Raw genomic sequence first — 14,043 nt, 5'->3', positions numbered from 1 at the left:
GAGGGCGGGAAGAGAATTGACTCCACTTTCCTTGGGAAGATGTTTGGGCTGACTCTTGAAGAAAAAAATAGAAGCCAGTTCAGCAGAATGAGAAGGAAATGGCATTCCATAAAAGACAGCTCTTACTCCTAACTAGTTACTATGTAGTTTTTGAATAACTGGCAACTAGTATAGTATTAGGCAGCATCAGAATTCGTGGAGTATGGTCAGTGTTTTTTATTATTTTTTAAGGTGTATGTATTTGAAAGGCATACTGACAGTAACACACACACAACCCCTACCTACCTACTTACCTATCTCTACCCCACCTACCCAGAGAGAGAGCGAGAGAGAGAGATTGATCTTCCTGCCGCTGAATGTGTATATTCCATCCCTGAAATGTTTACAACAGCTGTGGCTGGAAGGTAGAAACTCCATGTAGGTCATCGGTAAGGGTGGTTATCACTGCTGCCTCCCAGGTGCATTAGAAGCAAATTGGATTGGAAATAGAGAAGGTGAGACTTGAGCCAAGCACTTTGGTATGGGCTTTGAGTGTCCCAAATGATGATTTAGCCCACTGAGCTACCATGCTGTCTCTGGTCACTGTTCTTAGTGGGAGGGGGTTGAGATAGAAGTGATATAATTATGCACATGAAAGAGCATGTTTAATGCCAAACTAAGGTTACAGTTGCTGTTTCAATTTAGAGAGGAATTAATCAAAGATAAAGCTAAGGTAGTGGAAAATAAGTTTCAATTTCGTAATAGAAGATAAAAGAGCCATTGAAAGTGTTGCGGCTTCCTAATGTGAAAACAGCCTTGATTTTTCTTGGAGTATCTGTGGGCTGGAGGTGATTAGATGGGAGAGGGAGCGAGAAACCAGTCGTGGAGACCAGCTAAGAAGCTTTGAAATGAAGTGAGGATGGTGGGCCTGACATTTTTTAACCAGATTTCCATAACCAGATTCCTCAGAGCTTCCCATGCTGTTTTTGTACTTACCGTCATCTGTTTTCTTCCACAAGTGAATTTCTGTCATCACTATCCGCTAATAGGTTTCTTTCTAAAGTTACTGGTGATCTGGCCAAATCTAACGGTCATCTTTTTGTTCTCCAAGTTTAATGTATGATCGCTGGAACCACCAGCCCAAACACCAACAGAAGAGGTACTTTCTACTTCATTACCAAGAGTGTATACTTTAATAAATTGTGCACAAAGCAGAGGTTCCACTTTTTCAGGGTTTAGACTTTAGAAATGTTTTATAGACTACTTAAAATACTTATGAATATAGGCACAACAATGGTATATATTCTTTATATTTTTGAAGACTAGGAACTCCTTCCCAGCCTGTTTAGATCTTAGCTGTCTCTAGGACTTAGCTGAAATTCACCTTTCTCCCTCTCCCAAGGCTGCAGTCCGTGCTGTTTCTCTTTCTCCTCTGCCTTCACAGTACGGAGTTTAGCTTTGGCCTTCCATTAAGTTACTTGTTGTCTGATCTTCTAATGGTTCTCCAAGTTGCTGGAGGACAGGGATTTTATCATGCTTCCTGTATGTATTTTTTTCTTTTACCTGAGCATAGCTCTGGGCACATGTTAAACATGTTATAACAAGTTTTAAATACCTAATTGTTATATATTTATTTTTAAGTGGTTTTCAAAATTTGGAAGAGAAATAGCCAACAGAGAGAGGCAGACAGAACTCCCATTTGCTCATTCAGTTCCCAGATGCCTGTAGTAGCTGGTGGTCAGGGTCAGGAGGGTGTGAGGACAGTCCTGTGGGCCATGGGAGCACAGTTATTTAAGCCACTGCCTCTGAGGGTTTGCTTTAGCAGGAGCTGGAATTACAGGCTGGAGGGAGGTATTGAACTTAAGCCCTCTGTTGTGGGATGTGACTGTCTTAACCACTAGGTCAAATGCCTAGCTATTGTACGTTTACATTATAATATTGAGAACTTCACAGTTGGCTCTGGAAGGGAACAGTAGTAAAAATAGTTCTCCATAAAGGACATCTGTAATAACAATTATATTCCAGTTTGGAACATGCTCTTCTGTTACCTTTGAAAATGTGTTAAACTGGCTATGCTAGGAATTTGAAAAAAAATAAAGCTGTGCTTGGTGGAGACTTCGTTGAGGCAAATAGGATGACAACATTGTATGTTAATACTAAAACTTATTGAATGAAATATTAATAATAATAGCATTGTTCTGGGTACGTTATATCAGTGAAGTAGGTGCTATTTTAATTATCCTCATTTTGTAGTCCATGTGGTGTGGAAAATCTACTGCATTGCATGTACCTCAAGAAATCTAGGTTCTGTTTTTGTTTTTGTCCTTATACTGGGTGAGGCTGTAACTTCAATGCATCTTAATTTTTCAATGGAAGGGGTTAATATCTAGGGTGCTTCCCCCTTCTTCTTAACATTGTGTGATCTTTTAAATTATCCTGTTGTATTCAGTTTGGTTTCATGTAGGGAACAGATATTTCAGGTAGAGATTGCAGAGCAGCATAGTAAGTTGTTATCACCTCCCAGCCCTCATAAACCTCAGAAGATTCTATATAAAGGAATTTAAAATTCCAGTTTCAGAGAGATGTATGCCCAAGATGTGGCAGGGGTTTGAGAAAATGAGACCGGTAAATTGTGATCAAAGTATCAGAAAAACAAGACAGTAATACTGGCCATACAGATAGAATCCTCATATGACTGATTCATAACTATTTATAATAGTTATTTCTTAACCTGGTTTACTTTATAGTGAGTTATTCTCCACCTGAGATACTTTTAGACTAATATTATTAACTAACACTAATTTTTTTTGGATTGCAATATATATGACCACATTTAGTTTTCAAAGTGATGTTTTAGGTACTGTTACTGTTCCTTGTTTAGAGCTGATTAACACAGCTCTGGAGCTAGTGAGTGCTAGAAGGCAGTATTTGAACTCGGGGTTTCCTGACTTAAAAGCTGATGCTCTTCCTTAGTTCTCTTCTGACTCCCTGGAGGTTCAGAGCTTGCATGGTATACCCAGTTTGCTTTTGGCAGGAATCATTTGGCCTGAGGGGCCTGTTTGGGGTTTTCTTTGCTACTGTTTTCTTCTGGCTGTGGTACCTTAAGTTACTTTATTTTCCTTTTTTTTTTTTCTTTGTGTCACTTTAAGTCTTTTCAATCTTTCTTGCTTGTCAGGGTCACTGTTTCTGTTACTTTGAGCCTAGGATAGAGTGGCTTTCAGAGTGCAGTTTAGCCTTCATTTCTGTACTGTTATCTTCAGTTCTTAGGGCAGCTTCACCACTTTCTCAGAGTATGTGTTAATTTGGCAGAGTTTGTTTTCTTTCTTTTGAGTGGTAATTATATGACTTTTTGAATCTTGGAGAGATGAACATTACAGAGTCTAAATTGCTCAGGCCTGGCCTTGATCTTTTGATTTTAATGCTGCCTTTCTTTAATGTCTTATATCCCATACTGCTAGATCTTTAGTTTTTATGAACCTACTGCTTAAAAAAAGTAACTGTTTAATTGCTGCCTATCCTTTTCTCTTTCTCATCAATGTCCTTGACTTTGCATTCCTCCTTTCAGTCAACTCCCCCAGCCAGCTTGTCTCCTTGCTATTCTTGTCTGCTCTGCTTTATTTTTCCTACCTCCCACCTGCTCAACACGACTTATCTTTCCTGTGTGCTTTTCTCAATTATCTAACCTCCCATCTTCACTTTTTCAATATTCCTTTATTTTTATAACCTCTAAAACTTGTGTTAAAGAAATGCCAATGTAAAGTAAGACTTGTGTTGGTGAGGAAAACACTGGGTTGCAATCTTAGCTTTCATAATAAGATTCCATTGCAGATATGGATTGGCATCAGAATTGCTTTGTGTTCTGTATTCTAAACATTTTAAAAACCAAGTTATTATGCTTTGGAGAGGAAATTTTAAGAAAAAAGATCGAAATGTTGATTCCTTAAATATTTGGTTTGGGTAATAATGGACGCAATTTTTTTCCTCCAGATTTAACTCAGGCTTTTCCTCACTCTGGAACTTGTAGATTTGTGAATATTGGATATTTTGAGAAGCAGAGGTTCTTTGCTTGGTACTAAGGAGTCTGTTTACCTTCAGGATGACATCTGAACTGGAGAGCAGCCTAACATCTATGGACTGGTTACCACAGCTCACCATGAGAGCAGCCATTCAGAAATCGGATGCTACCCAAAATGCACATGGCACAGGAATTTCTAAGAAGAATGCACTCCTTGACCCAAATACAACTCTGGACCAGGAGGAAGTCCAACAGCATAAAGATGGGAAACCTCCATACAGTTACGCCAGCCTCATTACATTTGCAATCAATAGCTCACCCAAAAAGAAGATGACTTTAAGTGAGATTTATCAGTGGATTTGTGATAACTTCCCATATTATAGAGAGGCTGGCAGCGGTTGGAAGGTAAGTATTTTGATATTTTTATGCAATAAGCAATGGCATTATGTTGACTTCTGTCAAAAAGAAAGCTCTATGGAGGTGCACATCTTTGCGTATGAAATTTTAACTGCTAGTCATTTTTAACATGTCAGAATATGAATTAAATGTGATTTAGGGGACTAGCTAATTTTTGGTAATCTTAGTTTGTTAGAACCCTGTGTTATGGGAGTGAGTGATGTAATATTCAGTAAATGCAGAGATAATGCGTGATTCACTGGAATGGTTTACCTTGGAGATCAGGCAGATTGATAGTGTGTCTGAATTTTAAAAATAGCAACATAGTATTGCAGCTATTTCTGTATTTATCATCTAAGTTTTTCTCTCTTTTTTTTTTTGAAAACCCTTTGAAAGAATTTTACTTTGTGCAAGAGTTAACAAAAGTAGGACATAATAAGATTCCCATAAATAGGAATCTTCAAAAAGTTCAGTAGAAAATGTTACAAAAACTTGTATAGGTTAAAAAAAACTTAATCTTTTTATTGCATAATTTGTAAAGCTTCCTGATATTCCTTTATATGCTTCATCAGCTTCCTCTAGTGCTAACAGTTTGTATAACCATAGTTAGCAGTTATTAAAAAATAAGAAATAATTTTTTGTACAATATTGTTGACCAGACAGTACTGTTAACTAAGAAAAAAAATTATGTTTGGTCAGTTTTTCTACAGGTGTTCTTTTGTGTTCTGAGAGGCAATCCAGAATCTCCAGCTACATTTGGTTGTTCTATTGCCTCCAATCTGTAGGTTCCTTAATCTTTACTTTTATGACCATGGCACTTTAGAAGAGTATTAATCATATTTTGTAGAATTTCCCTCAGAAATTTGATCAGAATTTGATATTTTCTTCTCAGTCGATTGGGGAATGCATTTTTGGTGAAGAATAATACAGAGGTGAGGTGCCCTTCTCTACATGTCACATCATGATGTCAGTGTTTCTTATTCTTGGTAATATTAACTTTTTAAAAATTTAGAATGATATCTGTACAATTTCTCTAATATAAAATTAATGTCACTGTGTAAATAGCAAATTTTGGGAAGATACTTTGTGGGAACATATACTGTGTTTCTTCTTAAACTTTGGCCTATTTTATATTCATTGGTAGGTTATAATTGTTGCAATTTTTGTTGTTTTCTGATAGTTCTTTTTCTTAATTTCTTCTATATTTCTTCATTGATATCCTTTGTTCTCTTTTATTCAGTCATTTGTATCTGTTCATACTTGTGGGTAACATTTATTTGGTTCTTTGTGCTGTCGTTGTCATTCAGATTGTCACCTCTTTGGCTATTATGATTTCCTCTTGGTTGGCTCTATCCTTTTGTTTGGCATTTTATTACTTTTTGGCACCAGAAGACACATTCAGGATTCCTGTACCTTCATTACCTCATCCCTGGGATCAACCACTTTTTGAAAGAGCCCCATGATGTTAACTACTAAGTTATACAACAAATAATTGAATTTACTTTTTGTTTGTTGCTATATTAAGTACATTTTCTGACATAGGAATTACCTAGTAGTGTGCTCCATGTGTCCACTTTTGGAAGAAGAGAAAGGATTAAGTCTACCATGAAATAGTTTCTCTCTCTCTCTCTTTTTTTTATTACATTGCATTATGTGACACAGTTGTATAGGTGCTGGGATTCCCTGCACTCCTCCCCAAACCCTGCCCCCGTGGTGGATTCCTCCATCTTGTTGCATTACCCAAGTTCAAGTTCGCATGAGATTCTTTCATTGCAAGCATATACCAAGCATAGAGTCCAGCATCTTATTGACTAGACAAATTCAACGGCTTGTTGGGGAGACCATCTCTGGTCTGAAGGTAGAGCTGGCAGAGTATCATCCCTATCAGAAATAGTTTCTCTTAAGCCTGTCTTCTCAACACTTGCTGTGTTTTGTTTTTTTCACTTAACTAAATTTATTAGGCATTTGCCGACTTACCATTTGGTGCTGGTGGTGTGCTGTGCACTATGCCAGATAATCATTTCAAGGGAGTGGACTGTGCCTCATTGAATTTTTTCTACTCTTCCATTTTCCACACACTGTTGTTCTATTTTGTAAGTGAGCTTCAGTAAATGCAGTTTGAGTGAAAATGTAAATATTGGTCCTAGCCTTTCATTTATATATGTTTGTTTAAAAGCTAGAATTAGAGATAGAAGGAAAAACAGGTTTTACATCTGTTGGTTTACTCCCCTGATGGCTGCAACTACCAGGGCTGGACCAGACCAAAGCAAGAAGACTAGAACTCCATCCAGGTTTCCCACATATGGAACAGGGACCTATATATCTGAGCTGTCTTCTGCTGCTTCCCCAGGAGCATTAGCTGGACTTCAGTCAGTGCAGCATCACAGCAGCAGTGCAACCTTCTGCTCCACAATACTAGCCCATTTTGCCTTTTTTTCTCCTAAAAATATTTACTTTTTTGCTTCTTTATTCTTACATGCTCATTCTTTTATCCTTTCAAGCCCCTGGCCAAACTAAACACTTGGAATTCTTTGCATCTGTTTCCCTATTGGACTTTGTTTTTCCCTTTTCCAGTTGGCGTTGCCACCTTTTTTAAACTCATATATTACTTCTTTTCTCATATGCTTTATTAATGGCAGTGTTGCAGAACTCAAAATTTTGTTCAGAGTTCTTGTTTCATTAGGTTTTGCTTCTGTAGTCAGGTAAGAGTTGCTTTGATTATTTTCTCTGTGCCAGACATTATACTAAGTACTTTATATTCTTGCTTTAGACCACACAGCAGCTTTATTAATAAGATAATATTGTTAAGCCAGAACTTTAAGGCAAGAATACTGAAGCCCACAAAAGTTAAGCAACTTGCCAGACATTCTCGGCTAAAGAACGGTAGAATCAAGAATTGATTATAGGACTGGGGCCTGCATTGTGGCATAGCCAGTAAAGCTTCTGTTAGCATCCCATCTAGATGGTAATTTGAAACTTGACCACTCCATTTCTAGTCTAGGTCCTGGGGAAGCAGTGGAGGATGTATTTACCCATGAGGGACACAAGAAAGATGCTCCTGGCTTCAGATCACCCCAGCACTGGCAATTGCAACCATCTGGGGACTGAAGTGATAAATAGAGGGTTCTTCTCTTCTCACCCTTCCCCTACCTTTTCTGCAGGGGAAGACTTTTTAAAAAGTAAACTTTTAAAATTTAAAGATTTATGTTTATTGGAAAGGCAGATATACACAGAGGAGAAGAGACAGAGAGGAAGACCTTCCATCCAATGATTCACTCCGCAAGTGGCCCCAAGTGGAGCCGAGCCAATCCAAAGCCAGGATCCTCTTCTGGGTCTCCCACATGGGTGCAGGGCCATCCTTGACTGCTTTCCTGGCCACAAGCAGGGAGCTGATGGGAAGTGGAGCCGCCCGGATTAGAACTGGTGCCCATTTGGGATCCTGGTGCATTCAGGGCTAGGACTTTAACTGCTATGCTATCACACCAGGCCCACGTAAACAAAATGTTTAAAAAGGGGGAAAAATTGGCACAGACTTGGTAATTTCAGTGCTCATGTTCTTAGCTACTCTGTCCTGACTGATTTAGTGTGAGAAATGATTGTACAGAATATTTCAGTAGAAGAGACATAAAATTTGACCTGTGAAGCATAGCATTATTTTTAGTAAATAGTAGTGATTTTGTTTAAGCTGTTTTCTGGCTTTTCCACTGGGCATTATAGATACCTTTTGTCAGGATTTGATAAATCTGGTTTGATAGATTTTGATTGTTCAGTGCTGAAGCATAGTATCTATGGAGTTGAAATGATCGAAATTTGATTTAGTGACTTAATCAATCAGGGTTTCATGGGTCTATATCATTGGTTATAAACTATTTATGTCAGACAGATGACATAGAACAGGAAAGCAAAAATGGTGTAAACTTAATAAAGGAACGGCTGTGTTCTCGTTACTTGTCACCATTTAGCTCAGGGGTTCAGGTGAACTCATAGTTGGGTTACTTGGCTTTGAACTTCAAAGTTGAAAAAGTGCCACAAACAGCTGTAGTCTACAGAGTAGCAATCTGTGGCTCTTCCTATTCAGGCTCTGATGAGAGATGGGCCTGCCATCCAGGAGCCCACAGCCATGGCCTTTCTCTGCAGCTTGCCTAACACTTTTTTGTATAGTTTTTGTGATTCTTGGCCCACTTGCACCTGAATATGATTTGATCTCCATGCTCGCATCAACTGAGGTTCCTGGAGGGCGGTGCCAAATGGACTTAAATCAGCATGTACTTGCATATGCCATTGGAGTTGACTCTGCATCAGGAATCTGCATGAGGTCTGCGGTCTCTGCACTCCTGCTGTCCCTCTGACTCAGTTTGGGGCTGCCGTTGTCTGAACTTGTGAAATGATTGTTAGCCTTCAGCATTATTAAGAAGGTTCGCACAGAATCCTAAGGGAGCTTATAACCTTTGTTGGGTGAGGAAGATACACTATAAGCAGGTGGTTATGTTGCTATCTAAAAAACTAGTTAATGGAGAAATACAGCGTGCTGTGCTATGAATAGTTGAGGAATTGGGCACACCTACTGCATATAAGCCACATAAATTCCTATCATGTAAGAAATTATATATGAAAATTAAGGGAGGTAGAGTTGAAAATGAAAGTTTGAGTAATGTGATAGGGCTTTAAAGATAATGGTACAGAGAATAAGCTGTGAGAGTGCAAGGAAAGAGGGTATCATTAGAAAATTGTTGAGGGAAATAAGAGGTGACCTATATTTATTAAATGAAATGGTGTTTATTTTACATAAATTTTAAAATAGGCTCAAATCATTTAAGTTAGTGTAGTATATCATTCTTAAAATTGACCAGGTTTGACAGAACACTGTTTCAGAAAACTGGCATACACATTCTGTATTTTATTTTCTTTTTAATGTTGTTTACATAGTTGAGAGGGATGCCTGTGTGGGTCTCTGAGGTATGAAAGAAGGTGGGTAGAGCACATGTTTCAGTGTTTTGTTTTTCTCACATCCTGTCTGGCTCTCATGTCTGCAGAAGAACGGGAATACAGCCGCTCCTTCCTGCCAAACCACATCAGCACCCGGGATTGTGGGATGATCCACTGATGATTCCCTAGAGACTGCTATTTGGGGAAAAGTGTTCTGAGGTTTTACTTGAGTGGTGTTGATAGTTCTGGCAGTTGTTCATGTCATTGCTCCAGAGTTGAGAAAATCTTTCCAAGGTCTACTGACTGACAAAGTCTACCTTAGTGCATCCACAAACCCAGAAACATGCTACAAAGCTTGGCCAGCAGAATGGTTCAAACTATTCTACTTTCTATCATCTAATGGGGCAGCTGATGTCCCTTGCTGGTCTAGATGAGTTGGCTCTCATGTTCCCTGTGTGCATCCACACATGCTATCCACTGCACAGGCATCAAAAACTGAGGAGGCCAAGTTCTGATTTGTGCACTCCATCCTGTGACTTTCCCTATGGCTGGTGGTTCAGTCAGGAGTCCCCCAAAAACCTTTCCTGGGTGACCTCAGATTTGATTCTTCTCTGTGCCAGCCAGTTCAGGATCAGGTGTCATCTATCACCTGCACGCAGCCAGTGCACATACTGGTGGTTTCAACTGCCTGGTCAGACTTCCCCATCCCTGTCTCACGTAAACCTCTGGGTGCTATGGTCCAGTCCAGCCAGCCTGTCACAGGCTGTATACCATTTGGTACCATGGCTTAGACAGGGTGACCACCAGGACCACCTCTAGTCCCCATTTTTGTACACACTAGCCTCTGCTGCAGCCTACCTAGGCCCAGCCCACAATCCAGCTCTTGTGCATACCCATATGTATGGGTGGCTCAGCTCAACCCAATCTGCTCCAGAAACTGGCTCTCATGTATGCCAACAGGTGCCACTGCCTTGTCCAGCTTGGCTGGTGCCCAGCTCTGGTTCTTGTGCTCACCAACAATAGATATAGCTTTGCAGGAGTGTGCCCATAGTTCATAGGAATGCTGCTACCCCAAATCTTGCCCAAACCTAGAGGGTACCATGGTCCATCCTGATATGACTTGGCTGACTTACATCCATTCCATTCTGTCTCTTGTGTGTTTCTAGGGGTGCAGCAGGCTAGCCCAGCCCAGCCAGGCCTCCCCCAGTCCCAGCTTTCATGCTGATCAGTGAAAACAGTGGTCCAGTAAGGGAGTCCCCAAAGTTACCCCATCAAACCTGCTCCCAGCCCTGGGTCTAGTGTGTGCCAGTGAGTGCAGTAGCCCAGTCTGAGATGGCCTGCCCCCAGTCTTGGCATTCAGCAGCAGGTACTATAGCCTGGTTCAGGCTGGCCAACCCCCAGTTCCAGCTCTTACTGACAAAGGCAGTAGCTCAACCCAGCCTGACCCACTCCAGCACTCATGTGACCTGGCAGGTGTTGAATTCAAACTTAGCCTGGCCAGCCCCCAGTTCTGGCACTACCTGGGAATTCTGCAGGTTAGCCAATCTGGTCTGCACCCATTGTGGCTCTCACTTGTGGGTGCTATGGCCTATCATAGCCTGGCCCATCCTCAAACCTGGCTCTCATGTGACCCAGCAGGTGCTGCAGCCTTGCTTGGCTTGTCCCACTGTGCCACACCCCTTTTGGCACTAGCGAGAGACAGTAGGTGCTAGAGCCAGTCCCAATCTGGTCCACCCCCAGAAGCAGTCCTCACATAAGCCAGTAGTTACTGCAGCCTTGCCCAACCTGGTCTGCCAGCTGTCCTAGATCACACTTACCAGTGGGAGCTGCAGGCTAGCAGGAAAGTCTCCAGAGGTTCCTTATCAGGCCAGTAACCCACCCTGGGTCTTGTGTGTGCATTTGGGGAATTTAGCCCAGGCTCGTATGGCCTTCCTGTACACTCAGCTCTTGTGAGTATTGCATCCTAGCCTAGCTGGGCATTGACCATATGCTGTCCTGGCTCCCATGTATGTCAGCTGGTCCTATGAGCCTGGCCAAGTTTTACCTGGCCTGGCCTGCCCCAGCCAAGGTTCTTGTGCTCCCCAGTGGGAGCTGCAGCCGAGTAGAGAAGTTCCACAAGTCCTAACTCCTGGATCTAGGCTTCCAGGCCTGGCCCTACTATTCCCATTGTAGCAATTTGGGGAATAAACCTGTGAAAGGAAGACCCCTCTTTCTGTCTTCTCTGTCTCCTCTTTTCTCTCCTCCCCTTTCTTCTCTTTGCCTCCCCCTCCTTTCTTTCCCTTTCCTCTTCCCCCCTCTCCTCTTCTCTTCTTCACCACTCCCCTCCCCTTCTCTTCTCTCCCTTCCTCTTCATTTCAAATAAACAAATTTTTAAAAAAGTATCCCATGAACGTCTATAATCAGGAGTTTTCAGGTCAAAAGCTTCTTCAGTTGACTTTTTTGAGTGATTATGTTATTGAATCAATGTTGAGTTTACTTATTTCACCTTGTTTCAGCTTTGTAGTTTTCTTCATCCCTTTCAATTTTTTTTAATAAGTAAAATGTTTAGAGCCAAAAGTCTTTTTTTCCAGATCTCCTAAGTGGGTACAGCATACAGGACTTTAGCCATCTTCCACTGCTTTTCCAGGCGCATTGATGGGGAGTGGGATAAGAACTGGAGGTGCTGGGGCTCAGTACAATAACCTAGTGGCTAAAATCATCGCCTTGCATGTGCTTGGATCCCGTATGGGCTCTGGTTCCATCTCGACTGCTCCATTTCCCTCCCAGCTCCCTGTTTGTGGCCTGGGAAAACAGTAGAGGATGGGCCAAAGCTTTGGGACCATACACCTGAATAAGAGACCCAGAAGTTCCTGACTTTGAATCGGCTTAGCTCCAGCTATTGCAGCAGCTTGGGGAGTGATTCAGTGGATGGAGGATCTTTCTCTCTGACTCACCTTTTCTCTGTGTATTTGCCTTTCAAATAAAAATAAATAAATCCTTAAAAAGAATAATAAGAAGAAAGAAGTGGGAGGAGCTGGGACTTGAATAATTACTCATATAGGATGCTGGAGCCACAGCCCTAAGATTTAACATACTATTCCAGGTGCTGGATGCATAAATTCTAATTTACTTCTCATTTCTCTTGACCAAGGTTATCCATACTTAAAGAAGAAACAGTGAACTGATGATTGCATGACTATGCTTAAAAAAAATCTAAGGAGGGGCAGATGTTTGGCCCAGCAATTAGGGTCTCTGTTTGCCATGCCTGGCTCAAGTCCCAGCTTGTCCAGTTCAGAACCAGCTTCCTGATTATGCATCCTGAGAAGCAGCAGATGGTGACTCAAGTACTTGGATCTCTGCCACCCTCATAGAGGATGCAGATGGGGTTTGAGTTTCCTGGCTTCAGTCTGGTCCAGTCCTGGCTGTTGCAGGCATTTCGGGAGTAAATCAGCAGAAGAAAGATCTCTGTCTCCATTTCTCAAGTAAAATTTTTTTAAAAAAACTTGCAAACATTCATTTCTAAAAGGAAAAACTACAAATCTAAGGAGCATGAATGGGAAACAATATAAAACAAAGACCTATGCAAAGAAGAGAAACCAATTTCCATTAGTCTCCATTTGAAGTGTTCAAAATACTGTTATTCAGAAATGAATTAAGAGTTATGAGAGGGCAGTGGGCAGGCCTGGCTAGACAGAGAGTGGCACCCACTGGCATGAGTGTGGGCTGGAGAGTGGGGTTGGTTGGGCTGAACTAGGCTTCAATCCCCATTGACATGTACAGGAAATGAATGGGATGTGGGACAGACTGGATCCATGTATAGCCAGTCTGCTACACGTACTGGCAAGCACGAGAACCAGGGCTGGGGAGATTATTGTGGGTCGCTCCAACTAGGCTGCAGCTCCTGTTGGTATTTGTGAAGGCCAAGCATGTGGTAGGCAGGGTCGGGCTGGGCCACAGCATCCATTGGTTTACATAGGCGACAGGGCTGGAGACAGAACTGACCCAGCAACTGCAACCACCAGTGTGCATAGGCTGATGTGGGTGATGGACTGAACCGGACCCTGTACTGACAAGCACACAGGAATCAGGTCTGGAATCACTTCAGACAAGGTTTCTATGGGGAATTCCACAACTGATCCACTGGACTCAGAACTCCAACTGTGGGGAAAATCACAGCATCTGTGGTCTGACTGTGGAGTGCAAGTGTCAGAACTCGGTCTCCTTAGTGGCTTACACAGAGCAGTAGACAGCATGCCCAGGTGCCCATGGAGGATATAGCAGTCCATTGGCGCCTGCAGAGGACACCTGGTACCATAATACAGGAAGGAGGGCAGATCAGATTGGTTAACTACCTCAGCCAAGCACTGGCAGTGAGTATCTGGACAAATGGAGTCTCTAAGGGGAATTATGTCAGCCAGGGGATCCTGAGGGAGCAGTGAAATCGGAAGCATTTCAGAACCATTGAACTATCAAAACCATATGATCAAATCCCTTAGAGAATGCCCCACATCGGGGACTCTGGGATGACATCAGGTGGCCATCCCCCACCCAGGACACGGTGGCTTTTGGGAGGCTGGATGTGGCTTTTCCCCTACCTCCTCCCTTCCCCTAGATATATGAAGTCTAAAAAAGAATGTGGAAACACTGATCTCACCCACTTTCCCCTAATTCTTGACCCTTCCCACCCTAATCAACTATGTAAATGTTATCAAAAATAAAATTAAAAAATCAATGTATCAGAGAAATGC

At 41.7% G+C, this 14,043-nt stretch overlaps 1 protein-coding gene across 1 annotated transcript in view; it reads left to right on the top strand.

Annotated features, from left to right (window-relative positions):
• FOXJ3 (forkhead box J3) overlaps positions 1-14,043 on the top strand; it is a 141,878-nt gene that overhangs the window by 46,025 nt on the left and 81,810 nt on the right. Inside the window, exon 3 of the mRNA XM_040974311.1 lies at positions 4,075-4,399. Within this exon, the coding sequence (XP_040830245.1) occupies positions 4,075-4,399 (325 nt within the window). The remainder of the gene's footprint in view (positions 1-4,074; positions 4,400-14,043) is intronic.

The sequence above is a fragment of the Ochotona curzoniae genome, unplaced genomic scaffold (genome assembly GCF_017591425.1).
Source record: "Ochotona curzoniae isolate NIBS_2020 unplaced genomic scaffold, NIBS_Ocur_1.0 contig_2404, whole genome shotgun sequence".
Classification (NCBI taxonomy): Eukaryota; Metazoa; Chordata; class Mammalia; order Lagomorpha; family Ochotonidae; genus Ochotona; species Ochotona curzoniae.
This window is presented reverse-complemented; position numbering and strand designations above follow the sequence as displayed.